The sequence below is a fragment of the Pogona vitticeps genome, chromosome 3, assembly GCF_051106095.1.
Source record: "Pogona vitticeps strain Pit_001003342236 chromosome 3, PviZW2.1, whole genome shotgun sequence".
Classification (NCBI taxonomy): Eukaryota; Metazoa; Chordata; class Lepidosauria; order Squamata; family Agamidae; genus Pogona; species Pogona vitticeps.
Window position 1 is genome coordinate 140,684,080 of NC_135785.1, and position 17,848 is coordinate 140,701,927.

The 17,848-nt window shown below is 41.4% G+C and overlaps 1 protein-coding gene across 2 annotated transcripts in view; it reads right to left on the bottom strand.

Moving 5' to 3' along the window:
- The window catches only part of KLHL1 (kelch like family member 1), a 262,467-nt gene that overhangs the window by 196,802 nt on the left and 47,817 nt on the right, over positions 1-17,848 (bottom strand). For both annotated transcript variants that reach the window (XM_020797248.3, XM_072994740.2), the window contains exon 2: positions 10,339-10,521. In XM_020797248.3, coding sequence (XP_020652907.3) covers positions 10,339-10,521 — 183 coding nt within the window. The remainder of the gene's footprint in view (positions 1-10,338; positions 10,522-17,848) is intronic.

Consider the following 17,848-nt stretch of genomic DNA (forward strand, 5'->3'; position numbering starts at 1 on the left):
AGAGAGCAACATGCTGTACAGAACCTGACAAGTTATGAGAAAGGCCCAGAAATATGGGGCACACAATTCAATGGGACTTATTTTCAATAGTCTGTATACAATTTCAGCTTTCATTGTACATTTTTTTTAAAAATCAATTTCTCTCTTCTTTCTTCCTTAAAGCTCATTTGCCTCACTTTCCTTTCCTCTCAGGCTTCTACTGTGCATCATGTTCTTCACCTTCCCCAGTGAACAAACACAAAGAGCTCAAAGACACCTCTGCATTTGTTTTTAAATACTGAGAGAAAAGTATCCTTAACATGTTTGTGGTACCCAGTTACTCAGTTCTTGTCTTGACACACCTTTCCCTTTCTGTGTAGATAAACAGTATTAGGAGGATTATTAATTTTTTCCCTCTGTGGCTATCTTTTCACACTGTTATTATGCTAGCAAATAAGAAAGTGTATGTCATGTGCCATCAAGTCGAAAAAAAATTAAGTATGCCTACTAGGGCTTTTAAGACAAGTGAAATATTTAAGAAGTGGTTTTACGAATCCCACCCAACCAGTGAGTTTCCATGGCTATTCGGATTTGTGCCCATATACCCTGAATTCTAGTCCATCACTCTATCCTGATCTCATCTTTGAAAACAGGTATTCTGTTATACTCCCCTTCATGGACTGCTGCCTTGTTGTGGTGAAGGGGCTTGAGTAACGCAGGGAAACTATGGGCTATGCCATGCAGGGACACCTAAGACTAACAGATCATAGTGGAGAGTTCTGACTAAACGCAATCCACCTGGAGTAGGAATTGGCAAGCCACTCTAGTACCTTTGCCAAGAATATCCCATGAACAGAAACAAAAGGCTAAAAGATATGATGCTGGAAGATGGGCCACTCAGGTCGGAAGGCGTCCAACATGTTACTGAGGAAGAACGGAGGACAAGTACAAGTAGCTCCAGAGCTAATGAAGTGGTTGGGCCAAAGCCGAAAGGACGCTCAGCTGTGGACGTGCCTGGAAGTGAAAGGACGCTCAGGTGTGGATGCACCGGGAAGTGAAAGGAAAGTCCAATGCTGCAAAGGAAAATACTGCATAGGGATCTGGTATGTTAGATCTATGAACCTTGGGAAGCTGGATGTGGTCAAACAGGAGATGACAAGAATAAACATTGACATCCTGTGCATTAGTGAACTAAAATGGACAGGAATGGACGAATTTAATTCAGATGATTATCATGTCTACTATGGTGGGCAAGAATCCCATAGAAGGAATGGAGTAGCCCTCATAGTCAACAAAAGAGTGGGAAAAGCTGTAATGGGATATAATCTCAAAAATGGTAGAATGATTTCAATACGAATTCAAGGCAGAATTTTCAACAACACAGTAATCCAAGTGTATGCACCAACCACCGATGCTGAAGAGGCTGAACTTGACTAATTTTATGAAGACTTACAACACCTTCTAGAACTGAAACCAAAGAAAGGTGTTCTTCTCATTCTAGGGGACTGGAATGCTAAAGTAGGGACTCAAGAGATAAAGGTACAATAGGTAAGTTTGGCCTTGGAGTTCAAAACGAAGCAGGGCAAAGGCTAATAGAGTTTTGTCAAGAGAACAAGCTGGTCATCACAGTCTTTTCCAATAACACAAGAGGTGACTCTATACATGGAAATCACCAGATGGGCAAAACTGAAATCAGATTGATTACATTCTCTGCAGCCAAAGATGGAGAAGCTCTATACAGTCAGCAAAAACAAGACCTGGAGCTGATTGTGGCTCTGATCATCAGCTTCTCATAGCAAAATTCAAGCTTAAACTGAAGAGAGTAGGAAAAACCACTGGGCTACTCAGGTATAATCTAAACCAAATCCCTTATGAATACACAGTGGAAGTGAAGAACAGATTTAAGGACAGAGAGCCTGAAGGACTTTGGATAGAGACTCGTAACATTGTACAGGAGGCAGCAACAAAAAAATCCCAAAGAAAAGGAAATGCAAGAAAGCCAAGTGGTTGTCCAATGAGGCCTTACAAATAGCAGAGAAGGGAAACAAAATGCAAGGGAGATAGGGGAAGTTACAGAAAACTGAATGCAGACTTCCAAAGAATAGCAAGGAGAGACAAGAGGACCTTCTTAAGTGAACACTGAAAAGAGGAAAATAATAGAAAGGGAAAACCAGAGATCTGTTCAGAAAAATCAGAGATATTAAAGGAACATTTTGTGCAAAGATGGACATGATAAAGGACAAAAATGGGAGGGACCTAACAGAAGCAGACAGTATCAAAAAGAGGTGGCAAGAATGCATAGAGGAATTATAGCGGAAAGATTTTGATATCCTGGACAACCCAGATAGTGTGGTTGCTGACCCTGAGCCACATATCCTGGAGAGTGAAGTCAAGTGGGCCTTAGAAAGCATGGCTAACAACAAGGCCAGTGGAGGTGATGGCATTCCAGTTGAACTATTTAAAATCTTAAAAGATAACGTTGTTAAGGTGCTGCATTCCATACGCGAGCAAGTTTGGAAAACTCAACAATGGCCAGAGGACTGGAAAAGATCAGTCTACATCCCAATCCCAAAGAAGGACAGTGCCAAAGAATGCTCCAACTACCGTACAATTGCACTCATTTCACATGCTAGCAAGGTTATGCTCAAAATCCTCCAAGGTAGGCTTCAGCAGTATGTGGACCAAGAACTCACAGAAGTACAAGCTGGATTTCAAAGGGGCAGAGGAACTCGAGACCAAATTGCTAACATGAGCTGGTTTATGGAGAAAGCCAGAGAGTTCCAGAAAATCATCTACTTCTGCTTCATTGACTACGCAAAAGCCTTTGACTGTGTGGAGCACAGCAAACTATGGCAAGTCCTTAAAAAAAATGGGAGTGCCTGAGAAACCTATACGTGGGACAGGAAGCAACAGTTAGAACAGGATATGGAATAACTGATTGGTTCAAAATTGGGAAAGGAGTACGACAAGGCTGTACAGTGGTGCCTCGCACAGCGGGGTTAATCCGTTCTGGATTAACCCTCGCTGTGTGAAAGCATCATTTAACGGGGCAGGAAAAGCCATTGGAACGCATTAAACATAGTTTAATGCGTTCCAATTGGGCTGAATACTCACCGTTCAGCGATGCTTCCCTATGGCCGGCAGCCATTTTCGCGCCCTCCCCTTGCTTAACGAGGGTGCGAAAACGCATTTTGGGGCTTCCGGCGGCCATTCTGTAGCCGCAGAACAGCTGATCGGCGGGTCGCAAAGCGAAGGTCGGTAAGCGAACTGCTTACCGACCTTCGCTCTGCGATTTTCGCCCATTGGGGCCGTTGCTCTGCGATCGCATTAGCGATCAAAAAAACCTCCCCGTAGAGCGAATTCATCACTCTACGGGGCACTCAATGTGTGAGGCACCACTGTATATTGTCTCCCTGCCACTTGCATTAATGCTTGCCATGCCTGCTTTTCCTTCCCAATTCTTGCTCTCTATATGCTATGCTCCTTTCATCTATCCACCACATGGCAACTCTTTTTCATTCTGGAGATTCTGGATTCTTTCCTTTAGTGCCATCTCAAACTTTATGCAATGGCACTGGTAATGTCTGTGTCCTTCTGAGCTTCTGGGGATGGGTGCATTTTCACTGTGGTGTTTTCTTTTGCACCCTGAGCTGTATTTGTCCATTTCTGGGTTTCTTCTTCGTGGCCTCTCTGACTCACACTGTGGGTGATCCGTACATGCACGGAGCCTCATCAGAATATTGGAGAGCTTTAGCAGCAGCAAAAAGATACATTGGTGCAGACTTCCCCCCCCCCCTCCAAGTATATGTACCTTGGTGCCAAGGCTCTCCCTTTAGTTTCTTTTCAACTGCTGCGTTGAGAGCCTTGATCGATAGCTTTCGTGAATTTTTTGAAAGTTACTTACTCTTTATTATTTTTAAAATTTTCATTATCAATCCTTATTATTTTTTTCCAACAAGTACACTCTGGCCTTAGGTCCGAAGCTCCCCCCCTCCCCCCCCCGGTTCTCAGTTCATGGCCTCCTCAGGCCCGTTCAAATGCTGTGCTGTCTGCGACAACAAAATCCCACTCTCTGATGGCCACACTAAATGCCTTTTTTCCCCTCTGTGAGGTTCATCAAACTTCTTCGTGCCTTCAGTGTAAAAGCTTAAAGCACGGAGTTCTCCACAGTTGCCTTTCTAGGCTCAAACTTTGGCTTTGGGAGTAATCTGCTAAGCCCATGGCTTGATCTTAATGTAAATCCATATCCCATGCAAAAGACATGGATAAAGCCGTCTCCGAGGTGGCAAAACAATATCCTTTGGCTACTCCATCTCATTCTGAACACCAAGAACCTGTCATGGCCCCAACATTGACCACCATGCGGGTGCACAAAGCCAAACAGTCAACATCGAAACCCTCGACATCCAAACCAGCCACCAATGTTTCCTTGGCACCCAAACCTGGTAGAATGGTAGAATATACCAGATGGGCGGGATATAAATAAATAAATAAATAAATAAATAAATAAATAAATAAATAAATAAATAAATCCTCTTTTCCATATGAAATTTCTTTTAAAAAACTTCCACAGTAATGTCCAGTCACCCCACTGTAATTGTCATGTTAATCATCTGCTCTATCAGTGTCTCTAAACTTCTGCTGAGAAAGGTGAGAGCCTCTTGCATTTTGTCACATTTGGGCTCCTTCCAGCCAACCATGTTCCCCCTCAAAAAGGAAGCCATATTCTGCGGGAATGGCTGCACAGGCTGTGGGCCTTGGGCCAGAGTGCCAGATCATTCCCACCCTGTCCTCTGACTCCCTGCTGCCTTTCTGCTGCTGCAATATGCTGCTGCTTCCTTGAACTGCTAGCTTGGAGGATGCCCCTTGGAACCCCATCTTCATCCTCCACCCCAACCATTATTTCCTCAGCCCCCTCCTCAGATAACACACAGCTCTCACTGTGCTGGATAATGACACAGCAACACCACTGCCAAGGCAAATACTTTCAGCATTAGATCCCTAAGGAGACAGCTGTAGGGTGTTCCTTGGATACAGCAGGGGCCTGGACAACTCCACAGATGGGAAATCCACACTGAGGTGCATTTCCTCATGAACAGTCTGGCCAGTTCAATAGGTGTCTGACATGATCCCTAACGCATACATCATCTCCTTTGTGGAGAGCGCACCTAGTGATTCCATGATGGCAAGAGGACCTTTCACCTTCAGCAAAGCTGGTGAAAAAGGCAAGCAATGTCAGCCACCCATGCCAAGTCCCTGGAGTAGGGGAGATGGTGCCTCCATCTCAAGCAGCCCTCCTCCTCACTCTCACAGGATGGACAGAACTGACATGGATGGCAAATGTTGATGCTTCCTGGGAGGCCACCGCCTCTGTTGGGCATGGCTCCTGGAGTGCAGAGGAAATGCCAAGTCTCTCTTAGGTTGGTGGCATGTCAAAAGGAGGTGATTTCCCACCCCCACACACAAACACACACTGACATTCCCACTGGAAGGGCCATGGAGTGTCTGCTGCTGATTTTCCACTGCTCTCCCTGCTGATCCTTGATGTTCTTTCTCCTATGTTCTTTCCCACCCTTCCCTTGAGGCTATCAATAAAAAATGGATTTAGTTCTCCCCCCACTCCCCGGCAACAATCTTTCCTAGGAGAATGGCCCTGAGATTCCCTGTGTAATAACAAGAACAAACAAGCATAACTTTGTTGTACATGACATTTTATTGAGCAAGTTTAAAGGAAAGATGCTTGGAAAATAGTGGTTTCGGCATTGGTATCTTCCCTCAGCAGCATCTTTGTACCTTGGATGAGCAGACAGCAGAAGGACATGTGCAGAACACCCTTGTGTAAGTTGTGCTGCACCTGACACACAGCTGTCTGACCAGCTCATTACCAGGATACATATACAAGGCTCAAGCATGAACTCCCATTGCAATTCTGTGGCTGTGATCATACTTGGTCGAATGGTTTGGAAACAGCACTTGGTAGCACAGCTGCCTGTTCAGGGGGGAGAGAGATAGATGAGAGAGGGACAACAGTGAAAACACCAGCAAAGCATGAAAGGGAGAGGGTGGGAGGCTTTGCTTCTTTTGAAATGACAGTGCAAAGCAAATTGTATTGCTGTGGGGAGTGAGCTGAAGGGGGTGTCAGGAGAACTGACTGGACCCATAGGCTCTGTACTTTTCCAGAAGTATCTTGTGCATGTGCAGGTTTCAGCTTTCTAACAGCAATTTCTCTCCAGTCCTGGAAGACACAGGTAGGAATAGGTGCTTGTTTCTTAGCACAGCTGTTTCATTCTAATTCTCTTCACGGTGTTCTGGTGGAGGCTGAAAGCCCCAATTTTCTTGGTGTTTGTAACTAGCACCTGCATTGCTGGAAAAGTCCACCTGTTAGGACACTAGGTAGAGAGATGTTAGAAAAGAGGCGATCCATGCACATGCGATATTGTTTGTTCTTTGTGCTAAGTGCCCCTGTGGAGTTCTGTGGTGCAAAGTGCATTTCCCACAGTGAGCCATCCTTCTCAAGTGTTTCCTTGTGAGTGCTAAGTGTGCATAGTGTAGAGACAGAGAGGATATCATGCCACACATTTTATTTCCTGTGGGAGGGCTTCCCTGGATGCGGTTTTTATGCTGGTAAGGGTGTTTTATGGTTGGCAGGTAGTTACACTTTATTCTAACTTCAGGCTCTTGACTAAGCATGGCTCACTTAGGAGGTGGGAGGACAGGGACTTAATTATTTTAGGAGCTCCCAATGGGTTTCATCTGCTAGAAAATATTTAGGATTACCCTTACCCTGCCTAATTTATGCTGGCATAAAGGGTGTTGGGTTTGAGTTGAACAGGGTTTGGATTTGGCTTAACTGATCTCCTCCTCCTCTTCATCACCCTTTTGGCTCTTATGCTGGTGGATCTTATGTTGGCAAAAAGCTATGCCAGCAGATCTGGGATCAGCCAGAACCGGCTTTAGGTTGGCACAAGGGCAGTTGTGCCAGCACAAGAGACTTGTGCTCATTCCAAACCCACTACAGTCAAACCCTTGGAGTTTGGATTGGGTCCCTAAAAGCAGTGAGAGTAAGAGAGGAGGAGGAGGAGGAGGAGATTAAAAAATGGGGGAAGTCTTACATGCCACAGAGGCCTGAACCAGGATAACCTGTTTCCATTAACTAACTGGCTTAACCCTCTCTTCTTTAGAACTCTTGTGTCTAATGTTACAACATATCCAGCATATGTGACACCGTTAACTGAGAAGTATTCCAATTACTTACAGTATTTATGATCAACAGCTACTAAAAGCCAATTATCACTGGGCACAATTGGGGCTCTGAGGGAAATTATTTGAATAGATCTCCAATTTAACTTGAAAATCAATGGTATCCTTATAACTATGTATCTTTTCAGTGCTACCATTTAAAAACTATTAAATATATATTCTATGTTATCTCATATACTTGTATACTACTTGCACTTGTATACTACAATATTAATCAGAATGATGGAACAAAATATTGCTGAACTGAGGTTTCAACTTTGAGAAGTCAATTATTAGAATGGACTGAAGATGGTCATCTGATAAAATTGCTCAGTAGTTGAACTTTACATACTTCATTCTTTAAAAATTTGCAAGAGCAAAATAATTATGGTAAAACGAGGAACAGTGAACTGCTGCCCTTGGGTCTGCCCCAGAAGAATGCAGAGCCGATGTCACAAAGCCAATTGGAAACTACCCAAAAGCACTTTCTCAAATATTACAAACACTCGCCATGCCCAAACCATTCACAAAACGTGTCTCTCTTGCTGGCTTCTGACTGTGCTCGACATGCTGCCATAGCTCTCCAACACAAGGACCATCAAAAGGCATGAAGGAAGAAGAAAGAGCAGATAGACACAACTGTGCTTGAATTCCAGGCCTTCTTGCCAAATATATCTTCAGCGCCAATTTGCAATTTCTCATTGTCCAAAACAGGCAGCAGAACAGCAGCCAAGATGAAAACACATCCCACTGAACGAAAGACAAAATGGGAAAGACAACAAGGCATCCTGATGGTGAAACTGGCAGAAGGCCCCAAAGGGAAATAGCGGCTTAACTGAAGGGCAGCAAAAGTCAACAAAGGCAGCCCCAAATATGCCACTGAAGCATCTGACCTCAGTGTTTTCCCATTTTTTCAGCACCAAAAGCTCCTCAGGTATGAAGTGGGTGTACTCTCTTGTCCCATGGACACCTAAGGTGGCCACTGAAATTTTATTTTTCATTTCCCTGACTTTTCCTGACCAACATATGTCAATTTCCCTGACCACCATTCAAATATAACCACCAGTTAAAAAATGAATAGGTCCTGTTGCATTAATGCAAGTCTTAATGAAATGTTCCACTCTACAACTACACAAGTCTCAACTGCAAAAATATTTGTCAAAGCAAGAGATTTAATATCAGCTTCTTTCAACATTAACTGCAGCAACACTTGTTTTGCAATTGCACCAGGAACAAGAAATCACATTTGAAAAGTTTACTTTGCATGGTGCAGAGTAGAAAGTACGATTTAATTGTGATATCCAAAAGAAGCAAAACTCATTTGCAACTCTGTGCTGAGTTTAGCAGGAGACAAAATGTCCATTCCATATACAAGCATGACCCAAAAATACACTTATCTTTATATGTAAGTTAAATGCAGTACTAGTAGGTAGGGATGAAAACAGTTTGATGTTTATAGTTTGTATCTTGCTAAATGTTTAACTAGTCTTGCTTTGCAACTGCTACAGGCAGACTTTGGAAATCATGTAGGAAAAGAGCTCAACACATTAGGCTGATTGCTGGGGCTGGAGCTGAGAAAAAGGTGGAGCTGGGAAAGGGCATCATTAAGTTTTACTTGTATTCTGCTACTTCTCTATTCCAGTTGCCACAAGAACAGATCATGCTCTTGCAGCAGCGGGTCAAAAATCCACTGCTTGAATATATTTTCTATCTCTGACCGATTTCAATTTCCTTGACTTCCCCTGACTTACCAGAAAGTGACAACCCTGACACACCTGGTGCCATTTGCGGAGCCCTCTGGCAGAGGCGCCCAGTGCCCAATGGGTGGGGGAGGGCTGGTGCATGAGGGGAACAGAGCGCCGAAGGGGCCAGCAACTTCTCTTCCTCTGGCAGATGAAAGGGGTTGTGGTGTTGGGGGAGGGGAACAAGACCACTACTTTCCCCAAAAAACTAGCCCACAAGGCTTCCTTCCAGGTACAAAGAGGCAAACAGATTCTAACAGTGTATTTATGAAGGCTTTCACAGCCAGGATCTACTGGTTTTGTGGGTTTTTCGGGCTCTTTGGCCGTGTTCTGAAGGTTGTTCTTCCTAACGTTTCGCCAGTCTCTGTGGCCGGCATCTTCAGAATCAAAGAACATGAGAGAAACTGCAGACTAAAACAAATAGAAAAATATGCAGTAGCTGAACATGCCCTAAAACAAGCTGGACATGAAATTCTATTTCAAAATACTGAAATACAGGACAACACCTGCAATCATTATGTTAGACTGCACAGAGAAGCCATTGAAATCCACAAATACCAGCAGAGCAATTGCGATCGCAAAAACATCGTCATGAAGCGGATTCATTGTAATGCAGGGTAATCGTTAAGTGGGGCACGACTGTACTAATTTTCTACCCCAACAATATTTTACATATTTTCCCTGCCTTTCTTTCTTTAGTCCTTTTCCTTCTCTTTTTGAATTGTAATTTCCTCAAATTTCATCAATTTGCCATTATTATTTTCCCATTCTCTCATCCTATGATCCAGCTGAATCACATTAACCCATGTTGTCTTCTCATCTGCTAATATTATTCTTATTTTTCTTTCTTTGGAGTTCATTTCCCCCAACCAATCTTTTAATCTATGCATGTTTCTTTTTAAATAAATTCTTAAAAAGTCTTTTCTAATTTTATAGAAAGTTCTCTAGTTCAGTCAAACAGGTTAAAGGGGAAATTAAGGGAAAATTATTGTTCTATATTTAGTCCATATTTACTACACTTTTTTCAAAAAGGGATTTTCCAACTCTTTTATATATACAATTCTTATTGTTTTTTCCTAAATATAATGCTGATAGTCTTATTGTTTGGTTTTTACAAAGCTATTAACAGCAACTAAATTTAATTGAGTATTATTTACCTTGCGTTGCCTCTTTTCTCCTATATAAGATATTCAAGCATTTTCAATGAATAAATATAATAAATACATGATTGAATGGATGGATGCATAAAAGGATGAAAACATAATTGAGGAAATGAACAAAATTTTGTAAATAACAGCATGTGTGGCAAAAAAAAAATCACAATGAATGTACAGAAACGCCACAAGTTACAGATACTTTTAATGACACAAGCATTTACCTATGTGCAGGTATCTTACGATTGCCAGCAATCAGGATAACATCACAGAGTTGCTGTTGCTTCAGGTAGCTTTCCATCTTCCTGAAGGTTTGTTCAGCATGGTGTACAGCCTGATAGAATTCCTCAGAACAACTGGAATCCATATCACATTGAGGGGTGAGGGGATGGCCAGCTGCTGCTAACCTGTAAATCACAAATGGAAGGTTTTATTTTTGTTTTGTTTTATATTCCAAAAAAAAGCCATAACATAGTGCTTTCAAGAAGAATTCAAGCAGATATGTTCAAAAGGGCTAAAGAAAGGACTCAGCACAAACTTTTGTACTCTCATTTCACAACTGGTGGAATGAACTAAACCATGTCCAATAGTCAGTATAATACCATTGAGAAATATATCACAGTTTTAATGGTACATTATTTTAATTTAAGAGACAAAATTCAAACATAGGTTATACATTCAATTTAACTTTCCTGTTCTCCATATTATTACTGTTAATGTTATTTTCCCACTTCATATCCAAGGATCTCAGGGTGGTACACAAACAATAAAAGAGCACTAAACAACAATAAAATAAAGTAGTTTAAACCAATGTACAAGGTACAGAATACAATAACAATCAATACTCCAGTCTGGTTACGACCACCATGTTCCAAAAGTTTTGGATAACAGCCATGTTTTGACTTGGTGCTGAAATGAGGCCAAAGTCATGATGTTACAGTAGAAAAGACCCTCTATCTTGGGAAATGTAGTTATGTAATAAGGAGGAGAGAGAGAGAGAGACAGAGAGAGAGAGAGAGAGAAAGTAAGACTAGAATGTGACATTTTCATGACAGAGCATTCTTATCAATAAGAATCTGGCATTAACCAACAGAAGCTGGAAGGTTAACTGTCACATAAATAAATAAAGCAAGTGGCAGCTGGCTGTCTATTGGTTATTTAGGTTGTTAGCTGTCTGTTAGAGAAGACGTCCATTAGTCTGGAAGTTATAAGAAGGGGTAATTATGTTTATCAAGTTCTATCATAACCTCTATCGTGATAAATAAGTCAAGCACAAGTCTATGTAAAAAGTACCAAATGTAAAAGTACTGTTTATGCTATTCTACCTGTTATACAGTAAAAGTTCTTCAACATTTTTAACCAAGACTAGGTGATCATTTATTGTCAACTAGAGAAGGGCACAGACTGGAAAACTGGTAGTTCATGGCACAGAAGTTGGGCGTGCTGCCTCTGAGGATGGCACCCATGGTGGGAGAAGAGGCGGCAGTGGTGATGCAGCAGGAGGAGGAAGAGATGGTGATAGCAGTGGTAGTTCCAAGTTCAAGTTTATTGTATTGGCTAAAAGCTGTCACAATTGTTTAAAAATACAAATATGATCAAGTAAAATCATGATAAAATCACAGACATATAAAATAAGACACCCTTCGTATCCGGGAGTCTCCCACACAATTGATCGTGATGACTCTCATGAAATTAGCACTGATGCTTCTAGCCGTTTTTACAAACAGTGCTTTTTTGTATGTAACATATGGGTCACGATCCAAAAGTAACCTGACCACCTTTTTCTGAGGGCTTTCCTCATGTAGGCCACCCAAAATGTTACCCAGGAACTTTTCTCCAGGATTTTGATAGAGCTGACAATTGAGTAAATAGTGGGCAACAACCTCTATCTCACCTGGCCTTATATGCTTAGGGACATTCATGTACCTGCCGTCTAAGACAGCAGTTAGCATGGTTTGAAAATGAAGTTCTGTGAATGCGGTTCTCAGGAAGGCAAAAGTAAGTGTATGAAAGTATTGTGCCCTTGAGTGGTTTGTTTTCAGCAGATGGCACCAGTGAGGGAAATTTGAAGAGTCTATTATGGCTAAGTCCTGGTTATTATCCAGTTTGCAGATCCAGTCCCTCAACATTCTTTTAACCCCAGGAAAAAAAATTCTGTAGAGAGGGTTTTAGATTTTAGTAGGGTTTGAACTGAAGGTGCCCAGTCACCACTCTTCCACTGCTCTACCATACAGCGTTTAGGTAGATGGTTATTGGACATATTCATCACCCTCTTATAGTAGGAGAATATAGCTAGTGTTGCCCTGGCTTTAATGGGCATCATGTCTGTCTCTGTTCTAGGAAAAACTGCCAGAGTCCCCTGGGGTTGTGTCTCAGAAACTTGTTCTGTCCTACTTCAAGATGGTGTAGGTTGTTCTGATTCATACCCCAGATCTCAATTCCATAAAGCATTTGAGAGATCACCCTCCCTGAAAAGACTTTCAAAGCTGGGGTTACTAGGTTAACCCACCTTTAGAATGGAAAAATTTGGCCAGAGTGGGGCTAGATTTCTGAATCAATATTTTGGTGCTCTGGATCTGGGATTTCCAGCAGTTTTTCTCATCAGAATGCACTCCTAGGTACTTAAAGGTCTGGACTTGTTCTATTTTATTTTCACCTATAGTCCAGCTGAATTTGGGGGAATGCTTTCCAAAAATCATCTCTTTAGATTTTGTGTAATTTATATTTAGTTACTCTAGGTGGCTGAACTCTTGGAGCATATTTAAGCTTCTCTTCAGTCCCTTTTTGTTCATAGATAGTAATACAATGTCATCAGCATATATATGACTTGCAACCTTATAATTCCCAATTGGGGGGAAATGATCTGAATGGTTTAAAGCTGTTACAATATTATAAAAATAAAAGTTAAAAAGTAGGGGTGCAAGTAAGCATCCTTGTTTTACCCCTTTGTTAGTATGAATTTCCTCTCTCAGCCTTCTGTCTGTGCTAATCCTTACCTTCAACGTTATGTTGGAATATAGTTCTTGTATTAGGGTTAGGAGTCTCTTATCAATGTTGGTCTCTGTGAGCTTGTCCCACAGGCAGTTTCTGGTGATTGTGTCAAATGAAGAAGAAAAGTCAATAAAAGCTGTGAACAGCCATTTGAATAGCCTGGTGGTATATTTGCATACAAGATAATGTAGCATGTAGATTTGATCTACTGTTCAGTGGCCCTTTCTAAAACCTGCTTGTTCCTGATGAAGGATGTTATTTTCCTCCATCCATTTAGCCAGCTTCTGAAAAAGAAGGTGGGTATAGAGTGTGGAATTGATATCCAGTAAGCTGATTGGGCGATCGTTCTGGGGGATGGATTTATTGCCTTTTTTACAAATTAGGAAAATTACGCTCTGTCTCCACCCCTCAGGGAAAATTCCTGTAGCATTAATGTGAGAGAAGAGTTGTGCTAGGACTGGGGCCCACAATTCTGGGTTGTTTTTATACACTTCTGGCTGGATCATGTCCTCGCGAGGTGCTTTGTCTGTTGCTAGAGCGTCAATAAGTTTACACACTTCCTGTTCTGATACTGGGGCCATTTGGGTATGGAAATTAGTAGGGTCTGGGGGGTTCTCACTTTTTTATGGCCCAATATCTGCATCACTATTGAAAATAGTTCGAAAGTGGTGGCACCAGGCATTTGCCATGATGCAAGCATTTGGTGCAGGATTGGGACCTATATCCATGGATGAGACCATACTCCAGAATTTTTGCTCTTTCCTTTCCAGCACAGCCTGCCTTAGTTCCTCCCATTGAGCTGACATAAATGCATGTTTCTTTTGTTTTAAAAGTTCCTTATATTTTGAGCTTTTAGTGAGCTAGTGGTAGGAGTAGTTAGGCCAAGGCAAGGGAGGCAGTGTAAAAGGTGTGGGAGACACCTCGTTTTGCTAAAGCAAGCAAAATGCCAAAGGGAAAAAAAGTTTGGTGTTTTGTTTTGCTTCAACAAAAAGGATCACCAAACTGGATTGTGGAACGAACTACAAACTAGCCCAGTTTGTTGGGTGTTTTAGTTCAGTTTTTTTTTTTCCTTCCCCTTGATTTTAAGCAAATCTGCCTTTTAAAGATTACACTTGAGGACATCTCATCCAACTCAACTTCGGAAAGCCAAGTCTTAGGTAGCTAATTACTTGACAGATCCACCAAATAATCACACTTATTTCCTTGGAATATTTATATCCAGCCTTATAACATGGTATCTTAGGATAGGGCAAAACAAGAACAATATAAAACAATTTAAATAGCTTAAAGCATACAATTCATTGTTACAATTTATACTCTCTATTAAACCATACACATTACAAAACTTCACATCTCAAGATTAGCTCCTTAAACTCAAGGAGGTTAGATTAATAGTAATGTTTTAACTGGGCATCAAAATGAAAATGTATCAATCAAGCCTCCAGACCATTCCATAACTAAGGTATTACAGCAGGGAATGCCTCCTGCATCTCCACACAGTGTATTCTTCTCTGTGGTGCAACACAGATGAAGCTCCACCCAACATATGTTAATAATTAGGCAATTACATATAGAGAGAGGAACTATCTCAGATATTGAGCTCCCAAAACAATATACAGTGGTGCCTCGCATAACGAGCACACTGTTTAACGATGAATCTGCATAGCGATGCAGATTTTGCGATCGCTAATGTGATCGCATACCGATGTTTTATAGCATTGCAATGGGGGAACAGCTGTTCGGTGGTTCCAAAATGGCCGCCGGAACACCCAAAATGGCCACTGGAACACCCAAAATGGCAGCCGGAACATGGGGAAACAGCACAGAACGGTGAGTTTTGGGTCCATTTGGGCTTTTCCGTTCCATTTAGCGATGTTTCCCCATAGCGAAGGTTAATCCGGAATGGATTAACCTCGCTATGCGGGGCACCACTGTACATTGTCATGAGCCATCAAACTGCTTCCAATTTATACTGGCCATTACACAATATTCAAGGTATACAAGACGTTCAATGAGTAGATTATTGCCATTGCCCAGTGATTTTCCACAGACAAGCAGGGATTTGAATCCAGGTCTTTTAACCTGACAAGCGTTTTCACTACACCATGCCAGCTCTCCTCAACTATTCAATGTTTTGTAAATCTACTTGTCTACTTGTAACTGCCTGCAGATCCTCTGTAAAATGAGAAGAATTATATAGACTCCAAAATATGAACATACATACCTGGGATAATCATATCAAAAGCCCTTTCCATTGTGCTATTCTACAGAAAAAAAATCAATTTTTCAAAAAACCTGCAGTCTATGAATGTGAGATATTGTACTTCTGTACCAGTGATTCAAAAAGTCAAAATATTGTGTCCACACTGCCAGCAGGAAAAAAATGCCAACCTTTACATAACAAAGGGTAGCCTGAATGTTGACAACACCAGTGGCATATCTTTACCACCAGATGAAACTATTTATTTGGCTTTAATTTGGCTTAAATTGACTATTCCTGGTGTGTTAACTAAATTCCTAATCTCAGCTCTGTTAGAGACAGGCCATATTAATTGGGCAGCCTTCCCTCCCCCAGCTAAAGAGAAACTCTGAGTTTCCAAAAGGCAGAAAGGGAGAAGGGGTGGGGAGGTGCAATTTTCTGTTTTAAGAGATGGGCCATAAATTGCCAGCTGAGAAGAGCTTGAAATCAACATGCATGGTGCAGCTATTTCTACCTAAGATTCTTACCTTGTCTCTACACCATCAATGATGTATTTTGGACATTAAAAACAGCACTTTGGGAACTGCCCACAAGAACTTGATGTACAGCCTTGAAGATGATCTATCATCAAAATCTTGTTATTTGTTTTTGGGGGGCGTTTTTGTTTTATATTTTTAATGGTCAGTTAAAGGTATCGCCTGCTCCTGCATTTTATCCAAAAGATTTCTGTCCTTGGATCTTTCTCCTTCCCTAGGTCTGGAAAAAACTTCCTTAACTGGTAAATATCCTTAACCATACAACTGGTGTAGACATGTTGGATTGTATCTAAGAAGGAACTAAACATTATTATGTCTTAAAAGAAAGCATTACAATGCATGTCAAACAAAAAAAGGGTTAACACAAGGTAAAAAAATCACAGAGCAAAGTCTCTGAGCACCAAAAATGCAAGAGTACTACAAGAAACAATAGACAAAAATACAGGCAGTTTTTGGTCATTAGCTGATCCAAACAGAAATATGATGACTCATTACAGATTCTACTCACAGTAATTACTGGGGTCTCATTTCCCATATCACGTCTCCCACACGGCCAACCAGGGAGAGAGGAAAAACTAAAGGAGAGAATGGTAGTTCTCCAAGATTTTGATTATGAGTGGGAGTGGAGAAAGAGAGAGAGACTGTAGAATTAAAGTTAAGCAAGAACGAAACATACTGATTATTTTAGAAAAGTGTGTTTATTTTCCCTTCTGAACAGCAATGCAATGTTAAATTTTGACTTGGGACTGAATAAACCATATGCGTAAGCTTGCTTGAAAAAAGAGAAATAAGTTTTCCTAACAACTAGATGAACTCTGTTTAGAGAGTTTGTTGAGGGAGATATATTGTCCAAAACTGAATTTGTGTCTGAACTGCCTGTCATATAATATGTTTGGAAATCCATGTGGCAAAGCATCTTGTCAGTTATTAAACTTAAAAGACAAGTACTTACAGTCTGAAAAATGACAGAGAGAAAAAAAAATCAAAGTTCAATGTGGAATTGTCTACATAGATGTTTTTCTTCTTATTGAATTACATGTACATAAAAACTGTACATGTAATTCAATACATCTATTCACTGGTTCATAAATGGAAGTTAAACACCAACCTATTCTTCACCCCATCCCCTAACTCCATCCATGACTCCAAAACTGCAAAGGAGTCAGTGAGTGTATAAGTACTGTCAGAACATTGAGAATTTTACAGGCCTGAACAGGTCAAGACAGTAGAAGTAATGAGCTGCCATAGTGTTAACCTCTACAGACTCAGAAGTGCTGAGTCACAGTGACTTTGAAGAGGTGTGTCTGAGGATGATGCAACACCTGTCCTGTTTGGACAAAAGCATCTACATGTATGTATATAAGTGTACTGTGTGTATATGATGTAACTTTCTCTATTCTCCTACTTTCTCCTCTGTCCGTTACTTTGCCTCTGCTTGTGTTGTTGCCATGCTGAAGGACTGCTGCTCTGTATATTTGTACATATTGTAAATACACGTGTCTTGAAGAAGAGTGTGTGTGTGTTATTTCCTTCATCAGGACTCTGCTAAATACCAGTTGGAGCTGACAGCGGTCATGGGCCCAGCAAAGTACACTGCGCAAGCCGCCTGAAGTGAAGAATCGCTGGTGAGCACCCGTGGGTGCTATATTAAAAAATGAAGGAAGAGAGTGAAGAAGGCAGTTCAGCTGTTGTGAGCCCAGTAGGGGACAGAAAACAAAGAACTGATAGCAGAGCAGACAGAATGGCGTTTAGTGCAACAGGCTTGGGAGGCTTTCCATTAACAAGGCTGAATGACAGCAATTATCAGATGTGGTCTGTCAAAGCCGAAATGCTGCTGAGGAGAGAAGATCTATGGCAGATTGTAAATGACCCCCCAGCACAGTTTGATGAACAACAAGAGCGGGAAAATGAAAGAGCTTTGAGTACTTTGGTACTTTGTTTAGAAGATAACCAACTGATTCATATCCGAGGTTTAGCTACAGTGAAGGCAGTTTGAGACCGTCTTTA